The sequence below is a fragment of the Callospermophilus lateralis genome, chromosome 3, assembly GCF_048772815.1.
Source record: "Callospermophilus lateralis isolate mCalLat2 chromosome 3, mCalLat2.hap1, whole genome shotgun sequence".
NCBI lineage: Eukaryota > Metazoa > Chordata > Mammalia > Rodentia > Sciuridae > Callospermophilus > Callospermophilus lateralis.
This window is the reverse complement of record NC_135307.1, coordinates 15,423,907-15,446,935: the sequence shown is the minus strand read 5'-3', so window position 1 is coordinate 15,446,935 and position 23,029 is coordinate 15,423,907. Positions and strand designations below refer to the sequence as shown.

Sequence of the window (23,029 nt, the reverse complement as noted above, 5' to 3'; positions counted from 1 at the left end):
GGAATGGTGACACTCCAATTACAATGGACATATCTAGACCTACATCTTTGCTTCTAAATACCATTTGTGGATTGGGGTGTTAGACGGCTGAGCACTTGTTGAGCAAGAATGATGTCCAGGGCTGGATCTCCAGTACCACAAAAAGTAAATACCATTCTCTCCCTAAAAGGAACTAGAGTGATTCCAGAGCTGGGCAGAAAGCAAGAAATATACAGAATACACTGCCAGTCTGAAGATGCTGCCACTGGTCAAAATAATTAACGTCAATGGAATACAGTCCTTTAAAATAGGAACTGAATACTCTGGTTTCTCTTCAGATCGTATAAATCTTTTGCCTTTTACTAAAATAGGAACTGAGCTCATACTAACATCCGTGAATTGAAAACTTGATAATAGGACATTTGCAATTTTCAGAATACCTCCCCAATGCTCTTTAACTAGGGAAAAAGCAGCTTCAGTTGGAGAATCCCAGCAGACACCACCTTAACCTGGTTATCAAAACATCAACAATGGGCATCTTGAAAGTATGTGCTAGCCCAGAGGTGTCACTACTGTGACACTCCTGCCAAAGATACTTTGAATCCATTCAGGAGGACATACCTAGACCTACAAATTGAACAGTCTATAAATTCTGGACACTTCAAAAGTGTCCAAACTACAAAAAAAAACAAGATAAAGCTTCTAGACCGAATGAACCAAAGAGATATACATGATAACCAAGTGTATAGGATCCTTTTCCTACAGAAGACATTGGGACAATCCTTGAGGCCTAACTTTGACCTTAAGATCTTACAGGGAACTATATTCATGCTGATTTCCCATTTGATACTTGCATGGTAATGTGCAAAAACTATTGCAACTTACCCTCAAGTGGGTCAGGATAAAAAAGTTCCGTGTACAGTCAGCCCTCCACATCCAAGGGTTCCATATCCATGGAGTCAATCCCGGATCAAAAATATTCAGGAAAAATTGTGTACTGAACCTGTTTAGACCTTTTTCTAGTCATTACTCCCAAACAATACAGTAAAACAACTGTGTACGTAACATTTGAATTACATTAGGTGTTACAAGGAAGATATGCATAGGTCATATGCAAAGTTATACCAGTTCTACATAAAGGATTTAAGTACATTCTGGATTTCAGAATCCTCATGGGGTCCTGGAGCCAATCCTCCATGGATACTAAGGAATGACTACACTCACTCCTCTGTAAAATATTAAGTTTCAGACTTTAAAAGAATAAAACACATGCACATCAGTATTTCCTTCTCCTCCTCAGTGACCTCCAATTGCTCTATCCACAGAGATGTCTCCCTTCTCTCAAAGAAAAGTAGCCAAAGCAAATGCCAGTGCCTACGGTGTCTGAGTAGAGGGAGCTGAGGCACAGTGCGGTCACAGCCTGAACTGTACCCCACCTCCACCCCAATCCAGCTGCCTCTCCACTTAGTTTGCTGACCAAACCAATGCTAAAATTATCATTTCCACCGATGGTCCACAGTGTAAGCCACAGGAACAAAGTGACTAATAATTTCTTCAGATGAGTTTCTTCTCTGGTTTCTCACCTGGTGAACAGGGCAGTCAGCTCCGCTGCCTGTGGAAGTCACTAGTCCCTTAAAGCCCTTCCTCAGAAGAAGTATTTTAGGGTGAACTCTCCGATCACTCCCTTATAGCAAGCAGAGGAACTATCCTGTCTTTACTTTTTTAAATGCAAAATAATGAAGGAATATGTAGTATTATGAGCAGCAGCTAACAGAGAGGCTTCTCTTACCTGGACATAGCACAGAGGGCACCTCCTGGCTCTTCCTGATCCCTACAAGTCCAGCAAGCCACAAGCCAGAAGTATGGGCACTGCTCCGCTCCAGTGTCATCCCAGACCCAAGACAGGGCTGAACCCTAGGGTCTGAAGTGATAAGAACTCCTTGAGGAATTAATTAGCACTCCTGATAAATAAAAGAGCAACTGCCTGACTGACTTGGAGAAATTCAAACCCCTTCTTTTCCCGTCAGTTTGTTAGTTTTGGGAACAACCTAATCATCTTTCATGCTTTTATGTTGAGCAATCTCAAAAGTCTCTTAAAAAAAAAATCACAATTATATCACTATCCATTTTTCTATAAAACATCTACCCACAGCCAGCCAGGCATGGTTGTGTATACCTGTGATCCCAATGAGGCAGGAGGACTGCAAGTCTGAAGTCAGCCTCAGCTACTGAGACCTGTCTCAAAAAATAAAAGGGGCTGGGTACGGTGGTGCACACCTGAAATCCCAGCAGTTAGGGAGGCTGAGGCAGGAGGATCATGAGTTCAAAGGCAAGCTCACCAATTTAGCAAGGCCCTAAGTGAGATACTCTCTACTAAATTATTTTTTAAAAAGGGCTGTGGATGTGGTTCAGTGGTTAAGTGTCCCTGGGTTCAATCCTCAGTATAAAAGCTTCGATAAAGGGGCTGGAGATGTAGCTCAGTGATAAAGTACCCATTTTGTCTCAAGTACAAAAAACTTTAAAAAACACTGCTACCCGCAGAGAATTCGTGTGTGTGTGTGTGTGTGTGTGTGTGTGTGTTAAAGCATCTTCTCATGCAGAGGGTAATGTGCCAAAACTCAATGTGAGAAGCTCCTTTATCAAATTTCAGGGATTCACTGCCCATCTGCACAATTCATTCCAGGCTCCCAAGGTACAAGGATGCCACTAGGGTATGAGGGGACCAGTTACCCACAGGCCAGTTTCTAAAGTTCTAACCAAATGAGAACAGGTGCAGGAGTCAGATAGGATCAAAACATGAGTCACTGTTGTGGGAGATGTGGCTTGGTCCTGGGCTTCAACTGGATGCCCCCAATAGGGTGTGCAAGTTACCCTCCCAACAAGAAGGTGAGGGTGGCCAAGACTTTCCTTCATAAGCTGCCAAGAACTGGGAGCGGGAGGCTCCTCATTTCAGCCCTGCGCTCTAGTGGCTCTCAGCGGGTCCAGTTCAGGGCTGAGCTCTCAACTCCCTAAGCTCTGCCTGTTTCTGTGAAAAGACACCAGAGGGAGCACCATTAGGTGCCTCTTTGCTGAAGAAACGCACGCAGGGAGGGGCAGGAGGCGGTAGTGACTGGGTATCCTGAGACACTGCCCTTGGAAAGCACGCTAGCACACTGACTCCCTTCTATTTCCCAACCTGTCCATCAGCTTTGGGCCAAATTTACATCCCACAACACAGGCGTTTCTGTATGGGGGGGCCAAAGAAATGCAAAATCTTCAGCAATTATACAGATGAGGATTAAAAAAAGAGTCCAGAAAGGAGCTATCTGCTTTGCAGCAGGTCTGTGGGCAAGACAGACGAGACATGCCTCCCACCACATTTTTATGGTGAAAAGGACTGTGCTGCCAATCTCTTCAGAGCAGAAAGAAGCCTGAATGTGGATATTTCTCTCATTCTATTCACAGCCCTCAGCAATCAAAAACAGGGCCAGCTGCCACATGGAGGCCAAGCGGACCTCAGTGCTCCCTGCAGTCGGGCTGGGTGGGGAAGGTGCTGGCTGCAGTCTGCCCTCTCTGGGATGGTGTCACCAGTAGGCTTTCTGTGGAGGGCTGGCAGGGCTTTCCACTCGTCACTGATGGAGGGCAGACTCTGACTCGCAGGGCTGGGGTGGGCCTGGGAGTCTGCACTGCTCCCAAGATCCCAGGGGATGCTGCTGTGCAGAGGCAGGGGCCACCCGGTGGGGCTCAGGAAATAAGCAGACACCTGCCCCACACCTGACCCAGGAAGGAACACCAAGGGTTAAACGACCCTCCACTGTGCTGGGCTGAGGATAAGGACAAAATCTGCCCTCCTGCCACCCAGCTTCAGAAAGACGTCCTAATGTTAAGGGGCCAGACTTTAAAGTCCCAACACAGAGGGATCTGGAAGGACCCTCAATGATGCCACCAGGGGCTGTGTGTACCAGGGCGGGGCCAGTGCTGTCTGGGCAAAGCAAGAGCAAAAGGAACAGGAATCCACACACAGCTCAACCACACGTTTCGTCATCACCGGTGATTTTTCGCCTCTGTACACAGATGCACACATTCACATATATAATATGTAAAGCAATGGCTTTGTGTCGTGTACACATCCAAAACCTTTGTAAGATGGGAAAGCCTGACAACCCCGACACAAAGGACCAAGAAGAGCACTTCCAAAACAGAGGCTCCTCGCATGCGCTCCCCAGCTCCCCTGCCTGCACCCTAGTCCTCCTCCAGCAGGAGCTCCAGCTCCTCCAGGGGTAGCCGCACACGCAGCTCCTTCTCAGTCATCAGATCCAGGACCTCCTGCAGCTCGTCAGGGAAGTACTCCACGGCATCCATGTACAACACCTAGTGCCAGAGAAAGACCTCTGTGAGAGTGGAGGGGTTCCAGCAAGCGTGCCCCCCACCCTGGCCCTCCACAGTCCACTTTCCCTCTCTCTTGGGCTTTCTTAGCTCAGGCGGCACTGGTCAGGAAGGACAGTGGACTCGACAGCAGTGAAAGCCAGTGAACACCAAGTGAGGCCTCGCTTACAGCGGGGCCAGAGGTGCTAAAGACCCTGAATTACTATCTATCGACTCCGAATGTCTCCTGGCCTGGATGGGACATGGCCCAACACTTTTGGCATCTAGGCTGAATTCTGGGCAAGTGTTAAGAGCCACATTTCAATGCAGGGCAAGGAAACGGACCACTGGGCTCTGACTCCACAGGGAACAGATCACTAGGATAAGGCCCTGCATGTTCCCGGGGAAGGGGTACTGATAGCCCCAGATGTCCAGACGATACTGGCTGGGCGCAGGCCTAGAGGAATCTTAAGATACCATGGTGTGTAAAACCTACCTTTGCCCAGGGACAATTCTGAAGTGCTTTGTAGAACACACCTTTGCTTCTGTCTTTGTTTCCTAAGGAAGCCTGAGGGGAGGGCGAAAATACAAAAAAGATCAACTGAAGCAGAGCTCAGCCTTTAATAAAAAAGAAATTAAAAAAAAACAAAAAAACAGCCCTCACATGGCATACGGCCCCAGCTGGGTAGGCAGGCTCTGTGGATGGCCTGGCACCATCACGGTGGCTGACGGGAATGCGCCCAGATACCAGAAAATGCTCTCTAGGCCCCTGCTATGTGGTGGACATTTCCCTCTTCAAATGGCCTCATGCTGATGCTGAGCACTTTTATTAGCAATCCTGTTCCTCCTCCTGTACTGGGAACCACCTACCTCATTCTGCGTCCGCAAGATGAAGCTGGTGAATGAAGCTGGTGAGCTTCATAAGTTGTGCAAATGAAAAAAAACCTTTGCTTTAGTATGTGCCACTGGATGAAAGCTGTCTTTTAGAGAAATGAAATACTCAAGACTATCTCATTTCTCCAATAGCTTACCCCATTTGCCAGATTTTACCTTATTAAATTTTTCCATCAGAAATTTCAGTCTGAGTGTGTGCAGGTTCTCAGCCGGCTTTCTCTCTAGATCTAAACCCTTCATCTCAAGTCAGCCACCACTGTGTTCCCAACCCAGTGTGGAAGGAGCCACTGCTGGGGACCTCTCCTGACCTTCCTGGGAAGCCAGCTACCCAGGACAGTACCTGCTGGTGGCGTGAGCAGAGCCCAGGGAGCTCAAGTCTGTCTCTGTGCTTGTCCACCCAGCCTGCTCCCTCAGGATCATGTTCTAGTGGACACTCGCTCTCCCTAGCCACACAGCCAGCATGTTGCAGCCAGCAAAGAAGGAAGAGCTAATGACTGGGCTCCTGGAAACCTGGACTGCAGCATCCAGAGATCCAAACTGCTGCTCGGGAACTCCACTTTTCAATCTTGAAGGTTCACTCCCATGGTCACAAGGGTCTACAGCTTGGACTGTAACAACATCTATGAGAACCCTGCTTTGGGCAAGGCTCAGCCTCTCCAAGAGCTAGCCACAAGGCTCAGGAGACTCCCATGTGTCCTTTCTACTGAACGCCTCCAGTTCTGAGGCTGGGCCACTCAATTCACAACTAAGCAGCCGGTGTGTTCATTCCCACGTCAGTATGCGTCAATGTCCTCTCCTAACTCCTGACTAAACTGAACCTTTTCTTCCTTTTTGAAAGAATAAAGAAAAACTATATTACTATGTCTTCTACCAAGTGCAGAATCCTGGAACCCAATAAATCACTACACTCTTTTCAGTGCCATTTCCTTCATCAACAGGCCACAGGAAAACACTGTCCTTTTCTGTATCGGGGGTGGGAGAGCTTGATGCCAGGTGAGAACTCAGTGGTGACCAGGTGTTTTCTACCCATGATTTTGTATTCTAAGACATGGCCTTGGACATGCCTTCACCTGTGGGTAGAGCACAGCCTCCAGTGAGAGAAGAGTCCATGGACACTACCAGCTCTCCTGGTCCCTCTATCACCATCTAAATGTCATCTTAACAACCAAGACTCCTTGTAAGATTCCTTTAGGAATGAAACATAACTGGGGGGTGATACACTCTTTTCTGGAGTTTCTGTGACACTCCTGTCACCCCCACGGTATTATGACTGGGTAAATGTGTGTCCTCAGGCAATCCAGGAGCACCTAAGAGCACCAACTGAGTCTCTGCATGGAACCAAAGAAGACAGAGCTGATGAAGGAAGAGAGCTGCTGATAAAACTGTGCTCTTGCTCACCGGGGCCAACCATCTGCCGGGCATTTACTAAAAGAGAGGATCCCAATTATAAATATCTACCTTTTGCCAGTCAGAAGCATCTCCCAAGAAACTGAGAGCCACTGCTAGGAAGGTAACCCTCACCTCAGTCTCCAAGACTCCATGAAGACTGGAATCCTAACTCTGATAATTAACAAACGTGGCTGGCCTGGCCTCGTATATGTGAACCGACGCTTTGTACTTCTCTCTGAAGCCCCTTTCCCCACTTCAGTTACCTGATTTTTCCTGGCTTTACAAATCACTAATTCTGGAGGTCACGGAGCTGAGCTATATATTTTTAGTCTCTCACAAGCTGAGCTATAGATGACACCTCTGACACGTGGGTCATGATGGTAACAGCTGCCTAGGTTACTTTTCAGGGACTTGGCTATATTTGTTGAAACCACCAACTCTTCATTTGGGCCTGCGCAGGTGTCCAGTGGAGACCTTTTGCCATCACAGAGCCAAAATCTCTACCTTCAGATCATGCACCTCTGTTTTCTGTACATGTGTCTCATAAAGAGCCATGAAGTTTCATTACACGTGCATGAAACACAGATTACTTCATCTCCAATCATTCTCCCCACACCACAGATCACCCCCTTCTTTATCCCATAAATATCCAACACACCTACCCTCAGGTAGGGAGATGTGTGGCCTCCCACTCCACACTCAGCTGCCTTGTGATTAACTCTTTTGAAAATTTGTTTCAGCAACTAGCATCCTATGCAGTGGGCAAATGGTCACACTTTACCATCTCTGTGCACATCCTGATCCTGCCAATGAGTCTTCAGAGGGGCAAGACAGAGCTCACACAGAGGCGCCCCCTTCCTTCACCCTCAGCCCCCGGAGCCGAGTCCCGCACACGTAGGAACATGCAGGCCAGCCTCCCTGGAGCAGCTCCCGTGTCAGCCGTGAGATGGGCACCACGGTTCTCCTCTCCCTAGGCGGGAAGAACACCAGTGGCCATGTGGAGCGGCAGCCACCACCAGGCTGCCTCGGCACACCTACCAAGTGGTCTTCACTCACCCATTTTGCAAAGCTGTTTGGTGCTTAGTCTGGCATTCTATGCCTTCCTCTCTGATACACTCCACCTCGACAGGGGAAGCAACACCTCTAAGAAAATGAGAAGGTGGAAGTCTCCACACTTTTGCAAAACTTGATTCTCTTTTCTCATCTCATTATAAACTTATCTGAGCAACTGTTAGCTCACAGAATTTTTTTTAAGCAATTTGACAAAACTGATATCCACTTTCCTCCAATAAAATGTCATCTCTCTATAATACTCCCCTTATGAGATGCTGGCACTATGAGAAATTTACTCATTCACCCCAGGAGGGCAGCTGAAATGAATCTCTTCCCTCCCACCAGCCCTCCTCAATGGTGGCCTCTCAATATGGCCTGAACTCTGCCCGCTATCAATAGGACGGCACAAGGAACTGTACTGAGGGCAAAAGAAATCTAGTGATTAACCATTTAGAAATGCCACTGTTTCTTTTTCATGTAGCAAGTCTTCTTTCATCAACCCCATGGAATCAGCTGACTAGCTTATCAATACTTACATTTCCTTCCTTATTGTGTAGAAACATGACCAAAAAAATCTTCAAAGTAACTGCAACTTTAGCCAAAACAACAACAAAAAAAGTCTGGTTGAAATGTTAGTATCTATGCAGAACAATGCACTGGAAGATCCTAAAACTGAGGCTTTAACTGGCTAAGTCCCAATCTGAGTGCAGAGTTTGAACTGCTGTTAGTCCGCTTCCTTTTCCTTGCATATTCTCCACAGCCAAAAGTAAGTTTTCAATCCCTCAATCATTTTTGCAGTGAAAGAAGCCAGCAAGTCAGTCTGTACATAGGTCCAGGGAAGGCTCTAGCAGAGGCAACCCACCAGCCCAGCCCCAGGTCTCACCCTTCACAGGGCCCACGGCTCTTCTCGTGGCACTTGCAGCCTACATTTGGGCTCTAATCTGGTTTCTTCATGTGTTTAATTGATAAAGTGCTAGGCGCCCACCCAGATAATTCAGGAACCGTGAAGCAAAGTCACTGCTCTAATTAATCCTTAGCTCCAACACCACTTTAGCAAACAAATTCCGTAAGAGTCTAGATCTTTTTGCCAAGTCAATGGTATTTTTTAGTCTACAACCCAATTAAACCTAGCTCACAGCAGAGACTCAATAAAAATACTATAAATTTGCTCTTACCCTACCTTTACCTATAAAAGACTGGAAAAATTACACTGGCAAATTTGGAAGCTAACCCCACTTAAACCTACAGATTTCCCATTGTTTCGGAAGAGTGACAAGAGTATTAATGTTGGAAAAATCAGAGCAGGGTTCTGGCAAAAGCCCAGTCCTCCAGTCCTCCAGATTCTTCTGCACCTAGTCATCTCTGGCAAACAAGAAGCACCCTTGCAGCCACGAAAGCACATAGCACAGGACCCCTTAAGCTTCCATTTCACACAAATCACAAAATCTTTTGAGTTTCTGGATATAAAGAACAAATACAAAGGAAATGTACAAACTTTTATAGTATTTCATTTTTTATCCCCTTAGGATTGACCCATCTTTCCTGTATATGCCAATGAATAGCTGTCATGAGGTGCTGTATCCTCCTGATCCCTCAGGTCTTCAGCACATGGCCCCTTTCAGAGGTCAGGGAGGTACACCTAGATAAATTCTGGAGTGTCCAGTGGAGACCTTTTGCCGGCAGAGAGCCAAACCTCTCCTAACCCTGTCTGTCATCTCTTTAAAACACCCCAGCTTTGTCTTGTGTCAAATGCTCAAATTCTCTGATGAAATTTTTGAGAATTTGTCCTGATGGAATAATCAGGGATATACATAAAACCTATGAATAAAGGTCACTTCTGGCTTCTAAAAGGTACAACATTCACCAGAGGTCAGCTGGATGTGAGTGGCCTTGAACTAAAGCAACAAGCAGAAGGTCTAGAAGACTATGTCCTCAAGAACCAGGCAACCTGGAAACAGTAGATGAGGCCAGCTCAGGGCCAGGCCCCAGACCCAAAGCAAAGCGAGTTAAGCCTGTGTAGTCAGAGAAGCACCTTCCCGTCTGCACCCTCACGTTGACAAAATTAAATGGTGCTTCACCATTTAAGTGAACACAATCTGCTTGAAAATGTCTACTTTAAAAACCACACTCTAGACTGAATTTTATTTCTAATAACAAAACAGAATCAGGAAATTCTTATGAGTAGAATATAAAGAATTTAGGTTCCCTTCAAAGGAAAGCTCTTAGAACATTTTTCAAGTTGCTGGCTTAATGAAATCAACTCAAAGAAACCAACATTAAGTTCTGCTACATTACTTACTGGTTTTGTTCTACCAAATAATCTGAGTAAATATGCAATCCCCGCCCCTTCACAAGTCCTGAGAGGCCTGATGCTGTTCCCTCAGGGTTCCCACACCAGGGAGGCTTGAGGCCCTCCCAGCAGCAGCTCTGGGCCATGTCCACTTTTGCACTTAAAAAGGAAGAAGCAGAATTCTATTCAAACAAAAACAAAAGTCGAAATATTTTCTTACCAAAAAATTCAAATACATCCTCCACAGTAAGGGGCACTGGCTGCCGTGGTCACTCCGCACTGCGTTCTCAAACAGGGCTCTGATCCGATGTGTTAAGCCGGTCTCTGGGATGGTGGCGTGGATCTCTCTACCTCCCACCCTGCAAGGCAAGGGCTCATGTAACCAAAACACGTCCTCTCTGCTATGTGACCCGCAGGAAGGGATGCTCTAGTGACAACAAAGGTCAGCAACAGCTAGGTCACAGTGTGTCAGGGGAGTGCTGTCCTTCAAGTGTGTGGTGGCACCAAGCACAGGCACAATGTGATTTCTAGAAGGCAGTGGCCAGGGTTCTGTGGTTTCTGCCCCACATGAAGACTGTCCAGAAGTCACAAATTCTTTGCTTCTCTCTTTTCTAAAGACGCTACCCTACCCTGAAATCAGAATACAAACTCTACTCCCCAGGAAGGAAAGACCTTTCCATTCAAAGTAGATGAGGTAAGATTTACATGCAGTGAAAAATCCCAATGTAAAAAATAAAAATCAAGCAAAATGAAACACTACTCAATGGAAATTCTGCCTTATTTATAAGGTTGCAGTGAAACCACAGCAGAGATTCCAGAAGAAACAATGATGCCTAAACTAATATGTTCACAGGATTATCATTTACTTTTGGATATAATACACTGCGTCAAAAGACAGCATGTGAAACAGACAGGGCTTCCTAAGGAAACAGTGACAGCAGCTAGCAATTACTATGCATTGTCTCTGGGCCAAGCACTTACCTCACTGACCCGTCAGAGCAACCATAGGAGGCGGGCGGGTTCTTTAACTATTCTCATTTGACAGAGAGGAGCCTATTAGAGGGTGAAGCAACTTGCCTGAGGTCACCCAGCTGCTAACCAACAGAGCTGGCACTGGAATAGGAGAAGTGACCCCCCAGAGTCAGGCTCTCAACCACTGTGCTTTCACATAGCTTTTCAGACACTCTGATGGCCTGCCAGGTACACACCAAAAGCAAAACATGCCCCAAGAGGCCCAGCCCAGGAAGACAGCCACCAAAGCCTCTCAAGAAAGATGCTGCTATGTTCTAAGTCCCTCGTTCATCTTCAGTGTGTTCTCTACAGCACTCAGGGCGCTCACAGCAGGTGCTCGAGACCCTGCACCCCATCCCACTCCTGAGATCTGGCAAAGGCGTAGGAAAATGGCAAGCACCCCAGAGAGGTTGGAAAGTACACAAACAAGATGGCCTGTAGTTACCTCTGAACAGTTTCTACCAGTCTTTTCCTCATTTTCTCAGCTTCAATTGCAAATAACCATGGCTCCATGGGTTTGGCAGACCTGGTCATTGCATCAAAGAATTTTCTGGTCTTGCTAGCACTGTGAGACTTATTTTGAATCTGAACATATGACCTCCAAAGAACCTGGTTGCCGGGATACAGCCTCAAAGCCTCCGAGAGCGCCTCTCGTAGCGGAGTCAAAGGGTAAACATTAACTTTCATGTGGAACCTCAGCAGACTTGTGTGCATCAGCGTGATGGCTTCAAGAGCACCAGTCAGATTCTGGGAGCTGGCCCTGTCCTCCATGCCAGAGCCTTCTGAGAAAACAGAACCCTTCAGTTTGGCAAATAGCTGTTCATATATCTGCACGGCAGCATCAATCCCTACAGTCAAATACTGGAACAGCATAAAGCATTTGACCAAGCTACTCAGGCAGTTCAAGGAGTCAGCAGGAGTTGGATCAGAGACACAGCTCTTACCCAAACAGTCTTGTAGCGCATGCTCGTAAGCCTTTCGAGCTTTCAAAACATTAGTGGGTAAGACCTGCCCAGTGAAGGGCCCGTAGGGACTGCTCTCTGTCAGTCGGGTTAGTATGTGAACAGCTCGGGCCGTGGTGGCCCCTGCCGAGTCCAGTGACAGCTCCACCTCCAGCTCAGCATAGAGGAGACTGAGTTCACAAAGTTCACGGTCCTTCAGCTCGCTGCTGCCCACCATACTGAGGGCTGTATCAAAAACTTTTCGGGCATCCTCTATGTTGCCAAGCAACCACTCCAGATGTGCGTACTGCTTCCAGAGGCAAAAATTATTACGGTTTTCTGGCTCTTTGAGGAGATTCTTGGCTAGTTTTTTGCAGTTCTTCCCCTGTGACTTTAATCTCTTCTTGTTTTTAGTGTGCAGACACCAAATGACCTACAAGACAAAAATAATCAAAGAATGCTTGGAAATAACAGAGCACCCAGAGTCAATCTCTTTGTACTGTCAACTTTAGAAAACACCAACAGCAAAGGTCTCTACACTTCCTTTCCTGGGTGTTTGGTAAACACTGAGGCTCTCTGAGCTAGAAAAGAAACCAGGATTTTACCAAGGCCTCAGGAGCTCAACATTAACACATCCAGGTTTCCATTTCAAATCTCTATAAACAAAGTTGATAGACTTCAAATGTTCTTCTTCAAAGAGATGTGGCCGCCACATTTTATCAAAGACACTATTTTAACACAACTTGGTATGCATAAGCTGTAGTTAGCTTCAGAACTCTGAATGTTAAGAGTCAGTACTAACTATGGCCAGCAGAGGGCAGAGCAGCAGGCTGAGACTCACTTTTGAGCAGATAGCTATACCGCTCAGGATAAGTAGCTTATTTATCTATTCTAATAAGCACATAAATCCTTTAACCCTGCTTAAGCTGACTCTGGTTCTTAACACCAACTGCCCACATCATCACAGGCATCTGGTAAGAACCTCCTCGTGACAGCTCCAGCACTGAGCCCTGGACTGGCTCCTGCTTTCCTCTTCACTGCAGCCCCTCTGAAGGGCAGCCATGCGCAACGTGCCTTCAGGAGTCGGCATGGTTCCTGGAGCAGCACTTGGGGCCTTACAATGCCATCTGTAACACTGATGTGAAATGAAAAAGCCCCAAACCCGGGCAGGAGGCAGCTGGAGTTACCTTTGCAATCTCGTACCGTAACCAGGAGAAGCAGAGCTGAGACTTTTGCTTGCCTGAAAACAAAGGCATCACAAGGTGGAAGACATTGCGAATGAACTCCTCGCCCTCTCGATTGTGACCCCTGGTCCAGCGGAGAGAGCCCAACCGGTCCATGCGGCCAACACAGCTAATGCCAGAAAATGAAAGGTTGAAAAAAGTCAAGGGCTTTTCATCACAGAGTCCACTATCAAAGATGCTGCTCTCATCCATGGCCAGGTACAGGCAGGAGGCTGGAGGGACAAAGCCAGAAGGCACACCCAAGAACTGCAGAAAGGCCTCGATCAGCTGGAACTGAAGCTCTTGGCTGGAAAGTCTGATCAGAGATTGTCCAATATCATCAAACAACACCTGTATCAAAGGCAAAATAAAGGGATCCATTTAATGAAATGAACAAACACACAAGACTTCTGTCTTCACATTTTTTCACATTTCTGTTTATATGGAGGTACTAATGATTCAACATGACTCAAATTAAAGTGAATCTTATATAGAACTAAGCTTTCTGCAAAATACAAAAAAGCTGGATGCCTCCCAAGGCCTCCCAGACAGCTGGAGAACCACTAGCAGCCAAAGACTACTACCACTTTCACACCTCTGGGGAGAACTGTGAAGGCAGACAGGCACAAACAGGCTTAAGCCGACCACCTCCAAAGAATCCTGCTGGATTCATAGGAGAGATTGACCATGTTCCCTTCAAAAAGCACACATAATTGCTTTTATAGTTACTATAACAAACCTTTGTATCTTAAGGTAAAAAAATTCTATTTGAGAATTTTTTTTGTCCAAATTTTCTTCAGAAAATGAAAACTGCAGATAAACAGGCACAGGTAAGAAGAAAATGACAAGAGCATTTAAGAGCCCAATACCAACTATACATGTTCACAGCTGATTTCATGTAATTGTTTTAAAACATCCAAGCCAAGGACACCCACTGCCCTTTGTCTCAAGGTACCTTGCTGCTTGTCTGATTCATCTCTGTGGCTCTCGGCAGAGGAAATCAAAATGCAAACACAATAAACTTGGGACTCAATGAATCAAACCATCAATTAATCAAAAAGATTTTGTTCCCCAGGCCTGGGCTAGAGAAAAAGCTAAATGACAAGAAGTCACTCACAACAGTTGTGTGCTCCAGGTCCATGGGATAGGTGGAATTCTTGGTAGAGAACCAACTTCCCAAAGGTTAGTCGTGAACTCCATATAAGATCCTGGAACACCAAAAGGAGACCCCAGTCTCCCCTAAACACTCGGCTGCAGTCAGGAAAGAGGTCTCCCACACAAACAAGCCTCCCACAGCAGGCGGGGAGCTGAGGTTTCCCTGGAAGCTGGCCCTCCTGCCCAGACCACACCTGCTTCTCTAGCCCCAATTCTCTGCATCCTAACTCCAGTCTGGCCACCCTGTTCACAGATGTGGCTGGCACTGTGGGGCCTTCATGCTCCAGCATCAACAAACAACCCTTCAACATACAAGAACATCACCTAAGCATAGAATGAGCATTGCTCTAGGTACTGATGACACAGCAATGAACAAGAGGCAGAACTCCCCACCTTTGAGGCATGTCACTTGCAAGGTCACAGAGAAAAATCTATTCATGTAACACCCACCAAGTAGTAGAGCTGGTACCTGGTCAATTCCAGGCATCAAAAGAGCACTTCTGGGCTGGGAATGTGGCTCAAGTGGTAGTGCGCTGGCCTGGCACACGCAAGGCACTGGGTTCGATCCTCAGCACCACATAAAAATAAAATAAAGATATTGTGTCCACCTAAAACAAACAAACAAACAAAAAAGAGCACTTCCTCCCTCATTTTAATTTAAAACCCGCAGAGCTGCTAACCCACAAATGCAGAGCAGCACGGATCATACCATGGAACAACAGTAAAGTGAAGTGTGTGGCCCTCAACATGTTCAACCAACACCAGCGCCTTCCTCAACAAGACAAGCTGTGCGCCTACCGCCCTAGTACGGTCTCTCCATTCTCCCCTCATGCCTTCTAGAGTTGAATCCAGCTGCTACATCTCCATGAATCCAAGAGAATGGATGGGGGAACAGACACAATTAAACATCTAGGACAGTGATCCAAATTTTAGAACTTGAGGCCACAGGGCTCCATATGAAAAGTTAACTAAATGACCTGGAAGACACTCTCCAAAGGGGAGACCAAGAGAGCCTACCTTCAACAGGATCTACCTAGTCAAGTGCCAAAAGCACTCCCATAACCAGATGCGGGGAAATTCTATCTGATACTGAACAAGAGGGCTGTTTCCCCAGACACAGACAGAAACAGGCCAGAGTCTTCTGAGCCAGCCAAGCACTAGGGCACCCCCAGCAACTTCTTTCAGATAAAGAGACATAATGGGAATGAGAGGAGGACAAAAACCCCAAGGTCAATTTCCTGCCTGCGGTGGAGCGCACGTGCCTGTCTCTCGGGATCCTCACAGTCTTCCTCAGTTTGTTTCTTGGTCTTATCAGGGCGCCAGGGCCGCCAGTGCCTTTGATCTCGGGAACGCTCAGCAGCAAGCCAGATCTGCCACCTGGGCAGAGTCTTCTCTTTTATCTCCTGGTCATCCTCTTCTGGCTCGTCATCATCCTCATCTAGACAAGAATGAAATCTCCAGTTCACCTAAGCAATAAATAAAACCCCCACGGTCACCCAGTCAGCCTGCTGTGCCAGGTACTGTGTGGGCACCTACCCACCTACCACGCCAAGATGAATCCGAGCCAGGCCAGCCTCCTCAGGCATTCAGGGGCATCTAGGGACTCTCCCAAGGCCCAGGAAGAGCAGGCAGGAAAGATAAGGGAATCAGACGATTTGAAATGCTATCACAGCAAAAAAAAGAATGATAGATACTCTAGACCAGCACTGTTCAAAAGAACTTTCTGCAGAGGTGAAAAATGTTCTTTATCTGTACTAAAACAGTACCAACTAGCTACATGTGACTTACTGGGCACCTGAAATGTCACAAAAAAAAACCTGAATTCTTAATTTCATTTTAATTAATTTTTAAATAGTCAATAGAGGTAACTAGAGATCACTGTTTTGGACAACACAGTTTTAGAATGCTGAATATTATTTAGTGACCATATTGGCTTAGATTTCCTTAAGCCATCAGACTTTTTAGACAGTGGCCTTATCATTAACTATGACACCACTGTAAGTTGCTTAAAAATAGGTCAATTCAGAATATCTAGTAATTTCTCTGTTTCCTAATTCTGAACAACTGATTCCAGAAAAACAAAAACCTATCTTCACATAAAATCCTATACACTAATGTTTGTAGTGGCTTTATTCACAGTAGCCTAAACATCCCACAGTAAGTGAACAGAACCTGTGATACAACTATACTGTGGACTACTACTACTCAATGTTAAAAACGAACAACTATCGATAGCCACAATAATTTATACGTATCTCAGGGGACCTGTGCTAAGCGAAAAATTCAATCTCAAAAAATTACACAGAAAACAAGCGTTGCAAAGGAGGTGGAGAGACCAGAGTCTTTGTGCAGTGGTGGTAGGAACGTAAAATGATAGAGTCACTGTAAAAAATAGTATTGACAGTTGAAAAGATTGAACTTAGGATTACCATGATTGGGCAATTCCACTTCTCAATATATACCAAGAACCAAAAGCAGGAACTCAAATATTTTACACCTGTGTTCGTGACAGCATCAGCAACCACTGAAGGTGAAGCAACCCAAGTGTCCATCAATGGAAGAATGAATAAACAAAATGTGGCACACACATCCCATCTTAAGAGAAAGGGAAATTCCAACACATGCACAACACAGGTGAACCTTAAGGACACTATGATAAGTGGAATAAGCTTGTCACAAAAGGACAAAAAATTACAAAACTGATCTTGTGTGAGGTTACTAAAGCAAGAAAGAATGGTAGCTGCTACAGGGAGAGGGGATTAATGAGCACAGAGTTTCAGAGAAGGAAGATGCAAACATTCTAGAGATGGTAGAGAACAGATCAGTGGGAGGGAACAGGGGGACCAAAAAGGGGAGTCATGAGGGGGAGCTCTGTGTGATGAATCAGATCTGTGTTGGAGTGTGGTGGTGACTGCATGAAACTACACGGGACCAAAGTGCCTAGGGAAACACACACACACACACACACACACATACAAACGAGGTGCAAACTGGTAAAACTGGAATAAACCCTGCAGAGTATACCAATGCCAGCTTCCTAGTTGTGAAACTCTGCCCACTCTGTGGAACTGAGCAAAGGGTTCACAAAAATTCTAGGTACATTTGTTTTAGCTTCTTGTAAATCTACAAGTATTTCAAAATAAAAAAAACAACAAAAACCCTGAATAATTTAAATGTGTAACAGCATTCTACTTAAATGTTCTGTGTTTCTCAAAGTAAAATACCAAAATGTATTCATCCTCATCTTCTAAAGGTATACATTTAAAGTAATCCATTAAACTCTTTAAAATGATCCCTGAGTTATACATATTCAGTTAGACACCTGAATTTATTGCACTAAGAATTCAAGCAAGGCATGATATTATGTGTCTGTAATCCCAGTTACTTGGGAGGCTGAGACAGGAGGATCATAAGTTCTAGGCCAGTCTGAGCAACTTACTGAGACTCTGTCTCAAAATTTGAAAATATTTTTAAAAGGGATCAGAGTATAGCTCAATGGTAGAGTGTTTGCCTAGAATGTGCAAGGCCCTGGGTCCAATCCCTAGGTCTGAAGAAAAAAAAAAAAAGAATTCAAATGATCACATGGTTTTTGACAGGCAGACATAATAATTACAGACTAATGGGTAAAAATAAGCTGTGATATATAAAAAAGATATGCCTCAGAACACATTATAAAATCCCAACTACCTTCTAAATGTTACATTTCTCAGGGTGGACAGAAATTTTAAAAGTAAAAACAAAAACAGTTACCAACTAGTTTTCTGGAAACAAGAAAATTATCAATCTCTCTGCTGGTTTTTTGAAAGACTCCTATTAAATTCATCAGAAAGAAATTAATTAAATTCAATAGACAATTTTCTATAATGGAAACATCAGGAAATCTCAGGAAATATAGGTGCCAAAACACCTCCCTAACTTGATATTAAAACTCAAGGTCTCCACACTTAACATTCCTTTCTAAGAAAACTAACTGTACATCTTATTATCAGTGACCATGAGACATCTGGACGCTCATCAGAGAAACAGTGTTACCCTAGTCTCCAGATAACTGCTATGAGAACGCTACTTTATCATTGCAAAAGTGCAGAATTTGACAAACTTTATAATACAGATACTAAGCATCATAATAATCTTGCTCCTCAACAAATCAAAAAGCTAGCCTAAAACACAGACCCAAGTTGAGTCAGTCACTGAATAAAGAAGGCTTAATGCCAACACTGCCATTTTTTGGTCCTTGCTCACTACATCTCTGTGGCCAACAGTGCAACACTTCCATTCCACACATGCAGGCTTTAGGCTGTTGGCCTTCACACAGAGCCACTGGTTAGCCTGGAGACTGGTTCCAGTTCTTGTTGAAAAAGAACCCTCAAGGGAAATCTAAAAGCTGAGCCTACCACAGGGTCCCATGAGGCACGATCCTCACCTGAAGGCGCCCCCAGCAGAGCAAGCCCAAAACTTCAAAGGAGCCCTCTGACCCCTCAGTGATAGCAGAGATGCCACTTGGCCTGAGCTCTGTGCCGGGCAAACCACGCCGACACCAAAGTTTCTATCTATAGGTCAAGAAAACGGCCTAGAGAGGCTGGGGTTGTGGCTCAGTGGCACAGCACTTGACTCTCACACGTGCGGCACTGGGTTCGATCCTCAGCACCACATAAAAATAAACAAAGATATTGTGTCCATGTATAACTAAAAAAACATTTAAAAAAATAGAAAACAGGGCCTAGAAAGGTCATGCTGGGAGAAGAGGCTGCTGAGCCTCAGCTAGGACCTGGTACCCAAGTCCTGGTACTTTCGATGAAACAGTCTGCCTGGGAGACCTCCCTCTAGGCTAGAAGTGCTTTTCAGAGAGAGAAGCAGTTACTGAATGTCTAAGAGCTGCACCACCCAAGGCCCAGCTGTGAGTACATGGCTGGTGAGTACTGGACAAGTGGCTGGGTGAACTGACGTGAGCAGCAGGTGCAAAATACACACCAACTTTCAAGGAATTAGCAGGAAAAGGAGAAAAATGTAAAATATCTTATTAATAATTTTTAAATACTGATAGTATTTACATGCTACAATGTTTATGTTATGATATACAAGGTTAAAAATACCATTATTAAGTAATTTCACTGTTTCTTTTTACTACTTTTGGTACTAGGGATGGAATCCAGGGTCACTTTACCACTAAGTGACATCCCCAGCCCTCCCCAGCCCACCCCACCCCACCCCACCCCACTTTTTAAATATTTTATTCTGAGATAGGATCTCATTAAATTCCTTAGGACCTCAATAAATTGCTGTGGCTAGCCGTGAACTTGTAATCCTCCTGCCTCAGCCTCCAAAGTACTGGGATTACGGGCATGTGCCACCACACTCAACTTTTTATTTTTTCATTGTAGTTACTGGGAAATCTGAAATCACACATGTGGCTTGTGTTGTATTTCTATTAGATAGTGCTGTGTTAGAATTTAATCTGGAAAGAACTCTAGAGTTATGCAGAATGACAGTTATACAAATGCTAGTTAATAATTATTTTGCAATATTCCTAAAAAGGCAAAAAGGATCTGTTGGTCTGCATGTTGCCAAAGGAACAATAAGACCGTCTTAAACACACACTTGCTTCTTCAGGAGCAACTTACAAAGAAAATAAAAAATTCCTTCCCCCGAAGACTCAATCCTCAGAGCACTGTGGACTGGAGGAACGGGATGTTAAGTACTTTCAAGTCTAAAAGACGAAGAAATAGTCTACTCTCCCATGAAATCTACTTAATGTGTTTTTGACATTTTGAAGTTTGTACAATGTTCTTAAGCCACGGATAAAAAGGTTATACAGACATACAAGTGACTATAAAGATGCTGAAACTCCAGAAGAAAAGCGCATACCCATCTTCCCCGGGGAGGCACCTACCTGGATTGATGACCACCCAGCCACCCCGCTCCTGCTGGTGCATCCACGCTCGCCAGCCTCTTGCTCCTTTCTCCCCAGGCCGTGGCTCTCCACTGTCCCAGAAGGGCTCAAAGAATTCCACCTGTTTAGGTTTAAAAACACATAAGTTAGGCCTACCAGGACAACACTGCTGAGTCATTGGACAAAATAAGTGCTGGTGGACACACCAGGAGCAGAGGATTCCTAAAAGCCATGTGCGGCTACCAGTGTTTGAAGTCAACACACGGAACACGCCGTGACAAAAACACAATAGCTAGTGTGGTAGGCAGCTCCAAGACACCTCCCTCCTGCCTCGGAATGCACACTTCTGAGCAAAGGCTGGCCCAGTGACTTATAATAAATTAAATGTGGCCAAGATGAAGAGATGACACTTCCAAAGTTAGGTTATAAAAAAGACTGGCCAGGCTGGGGATGTGGCTCAAGCGGTAGCGCGCTCGCCTGGCATGCGTGCGGCCCGGGTTCGATCCTCAGCACCACATACAAACAAAGATGTTGTGTCCGCCAAATACTAAAAAATAAATATTGAAATTCTCTCTCTCTCTCCCTCTTTCTTAAAAAAAAAAAAAAAAAAAAAAGACTGGCCAAATTCTAGTGACAGGGCCTGCAGCTGGGCAGGAGACAAGCAGTTTCCCAGTTCTGCTCCTTGGTGGCTTTTCCTGTTCCTCTAATGCCACTGGATCCCCTGACAGATATCTGAAGTCACATTGCTTTCAATACCTTTTCAAGGGAAGGGAATTCAAAATTCCAATGACCATGAGCTCTTGAGGGGAAAACCACATCTTAGGTAACTCTACCCCCAACACCTGGCACAGAGCTCAACACATAGTAAGGACTCAATAAATGCTTGTTGGCACGGACACAGAAGGGAAGCATGCCAAAGAAAAAAATGGCCTGCATTTTAGCCTGACCCATGAGCCCCTGGCTCCACTCATGTGTGCATTAGGTCCATAATGTGGGGAAACCAGCTCACTGGCAATAAATAATTCCCCACGGAACAGAATGTGAACGCCGCTGAGCAGGAACGTGATCATGCTATCAACTGGCAACAGGACTTCAAGAGTGAGCCAACAACCCTACTCCCACAAGGCTCTTGTAAGAAACCTTTCAAAGGACAAACATTCTTCCAACCAGCACAGCACAGCATAGACAGAGTCACAGGATTATGCAGCCTGAGCAGTGTCCTGCACACTTGGAGGAACATGGTCTCTAGAAGATTCAGGGTAGGACAGGGCAGGGCAGAGCAAACAAGCTGATATGGGCCCTGCACTCCCAGCATGTGTCAGTCACCCTCAGAAAAGGAACTGGAAGACTATGCTTTCGCTTCATAGGTCTGCTCTTGTGAGAGTGACGGAAGAAAGTGCACTCAAAAAAAAAGAACTTTTCTTAAAATAGTGTGATATATTATTGTAACCAGTTTTTTTTTTACTCCAAAGAAACAGTGGTATCTGACTGTTTTATTACATAAACTGTTAATGTATGTACAGTAATGTCTCAGTTAATAAAAAATGGAAAATTGTTAAGTAAGAAGTTTCATTTCAAAGTTGTCACATAAATGCTTTGGAAACACACATTATTAGTACTTAAAACCTCAAGACCAAGGCTCATGATCCCTGGACACTTATGAGCAGCTGAGCACTGGTCCTCTTGTGTCACAGTAGCCAGTGGACTCCTTCTCCGGGCAGTAAATGCTCTCCTCACAGACAGTGAGTCTCAGTAGAGGAACAGGGATGAGAGGGATTCAGACCCCGACCCTTAGAATCAGCTAAGAATCACTTCTGGAACACAGCATATTCTTAAATACCAAAGAATATAAAACTACTCTATCTGGCTTTTTAATAATCCATTACACTAATGTTAACTGGTAATTCTTTAACCCAACTTTAACTAGAGATAACATCATTATAAAAATGGTTTTTACTGGCAATTCGTGAAACTTCCATAGGAGGGAGACCTGAGCGTCTTCAGAGCAAAAAAGCAGTTTTCTTCAGTGGAAAAAGGGAAGACAGAGGTTTTCACAAGGGCATATCTCTATAATAAGATGTTCTCATTTCTTCACAAAACAAACTCTGGCACTGTTCACTTGTCACCTAAAAGATGAACCCTTCTCAAGGACTCATGTGGACAAAGTGTGTGTATGCAATTTCATTTGCAACTCCAGCAAACACTGTAGGCAGTAGAAAGGTTACCTGGCCAGCACCACAAGACCCAGACTAGGACGAGGAGAGTGACGGGCCTGCCGCTGCAGCATGACTGCTGGAGATGACCTGCCTTTAAACAAGGGCCATGAGGGGAGAATGGATGGATAACGGGAGAGAAGGGACGAATCTTCCCTTCTCTATCCCTATTTCATTACTTTCACTGTGGAATTTTCCTTGGCTCACTGGAATATTTCTGAGAAAGAGACACTGATCATATAAGCAGAGATTGGTACCTGTACTTTGGTAGGCAGATCTTTCACACTGTCAGGTTTGAAGAAAGTGAAGTCAACCATGGCCTGGAACAAAGACACGGCCTTCTCTGAGTGGCCAGCCTGCCGCAGAAAGTGGCACTGCTGAAGAAGGAGTGCTGCAGAAGGGAGAAGAAAGGGAAGGAATTCCTTGCTGATACCACTGAGGGAGAGAACAGGATGCTCACAACATGCGACTGAACACTGAGAACATCTTTTGCCAGAAATTCCTGTTAACATTTTCAAACTGGAACACACACATGTCCTGATCTAAAAGGACTATCAGCAGTACTCCATCCAAGTATAATTTTGCTGATTTTTGATGAAGCCAACACAGAATACTATTATAATAAAAACTACACATGGTACCTAAAA

General features: G+C 45.1%; 1 protein-coding gene across 1 annotated transcript in view; it reads right to left on the bottom strand.

Annotated features, from left to right (window-relative positions):
- Positions 1 to 4,051: 4,051 nt before the first annotated feature.
- The window catches only part of Nrde2 (NRDE-2, necessary for RNA interference, domain containing), a 44,413-nt gene continuing 25,435 nt past the window's right edge, over positions 4,052 to 23,029 (bottom strand). The window contains exons 7-14 of the mRNA XM_076849756.1: positions 22,640 to 22,773; positions 20,170 to 20,290; positions 15,542 to 15,717; positions 13,089 to 13,475; positions 11,406 to 12,334; positions 10,170 to 10,308; positions 4,820 to 4,891; positions 4,052 to 4,329 (exon numbers count right to left, since the gene is read on the bottom strand). Coding sequence (XP_076705871.1) covers positions 4,201 to 4,329; positions 4,820 to 4,891; positions 10,170 to 10,308; positions 11,406 to 12,334; positions 13,089 to 13,475; positions 15,542 to 15,717; positions 20,170 to 20,290; positions 22,640 to 22,773 — 2,087 coding nt within the window. The 3' untranslated portion in view covers positions 4,052 to 4,200. The remainder of the gene's footprint in view (positions 4,330 to 4,819; positions 4,892 to 10,169; positions 10,309 to 11,405; positions 12,335 to 13,088; positions 13,476 to 15,541; positions 15,718 to 20,169; positions 20,291 to 22,639; positions 22,774 to 23,029) is intronic.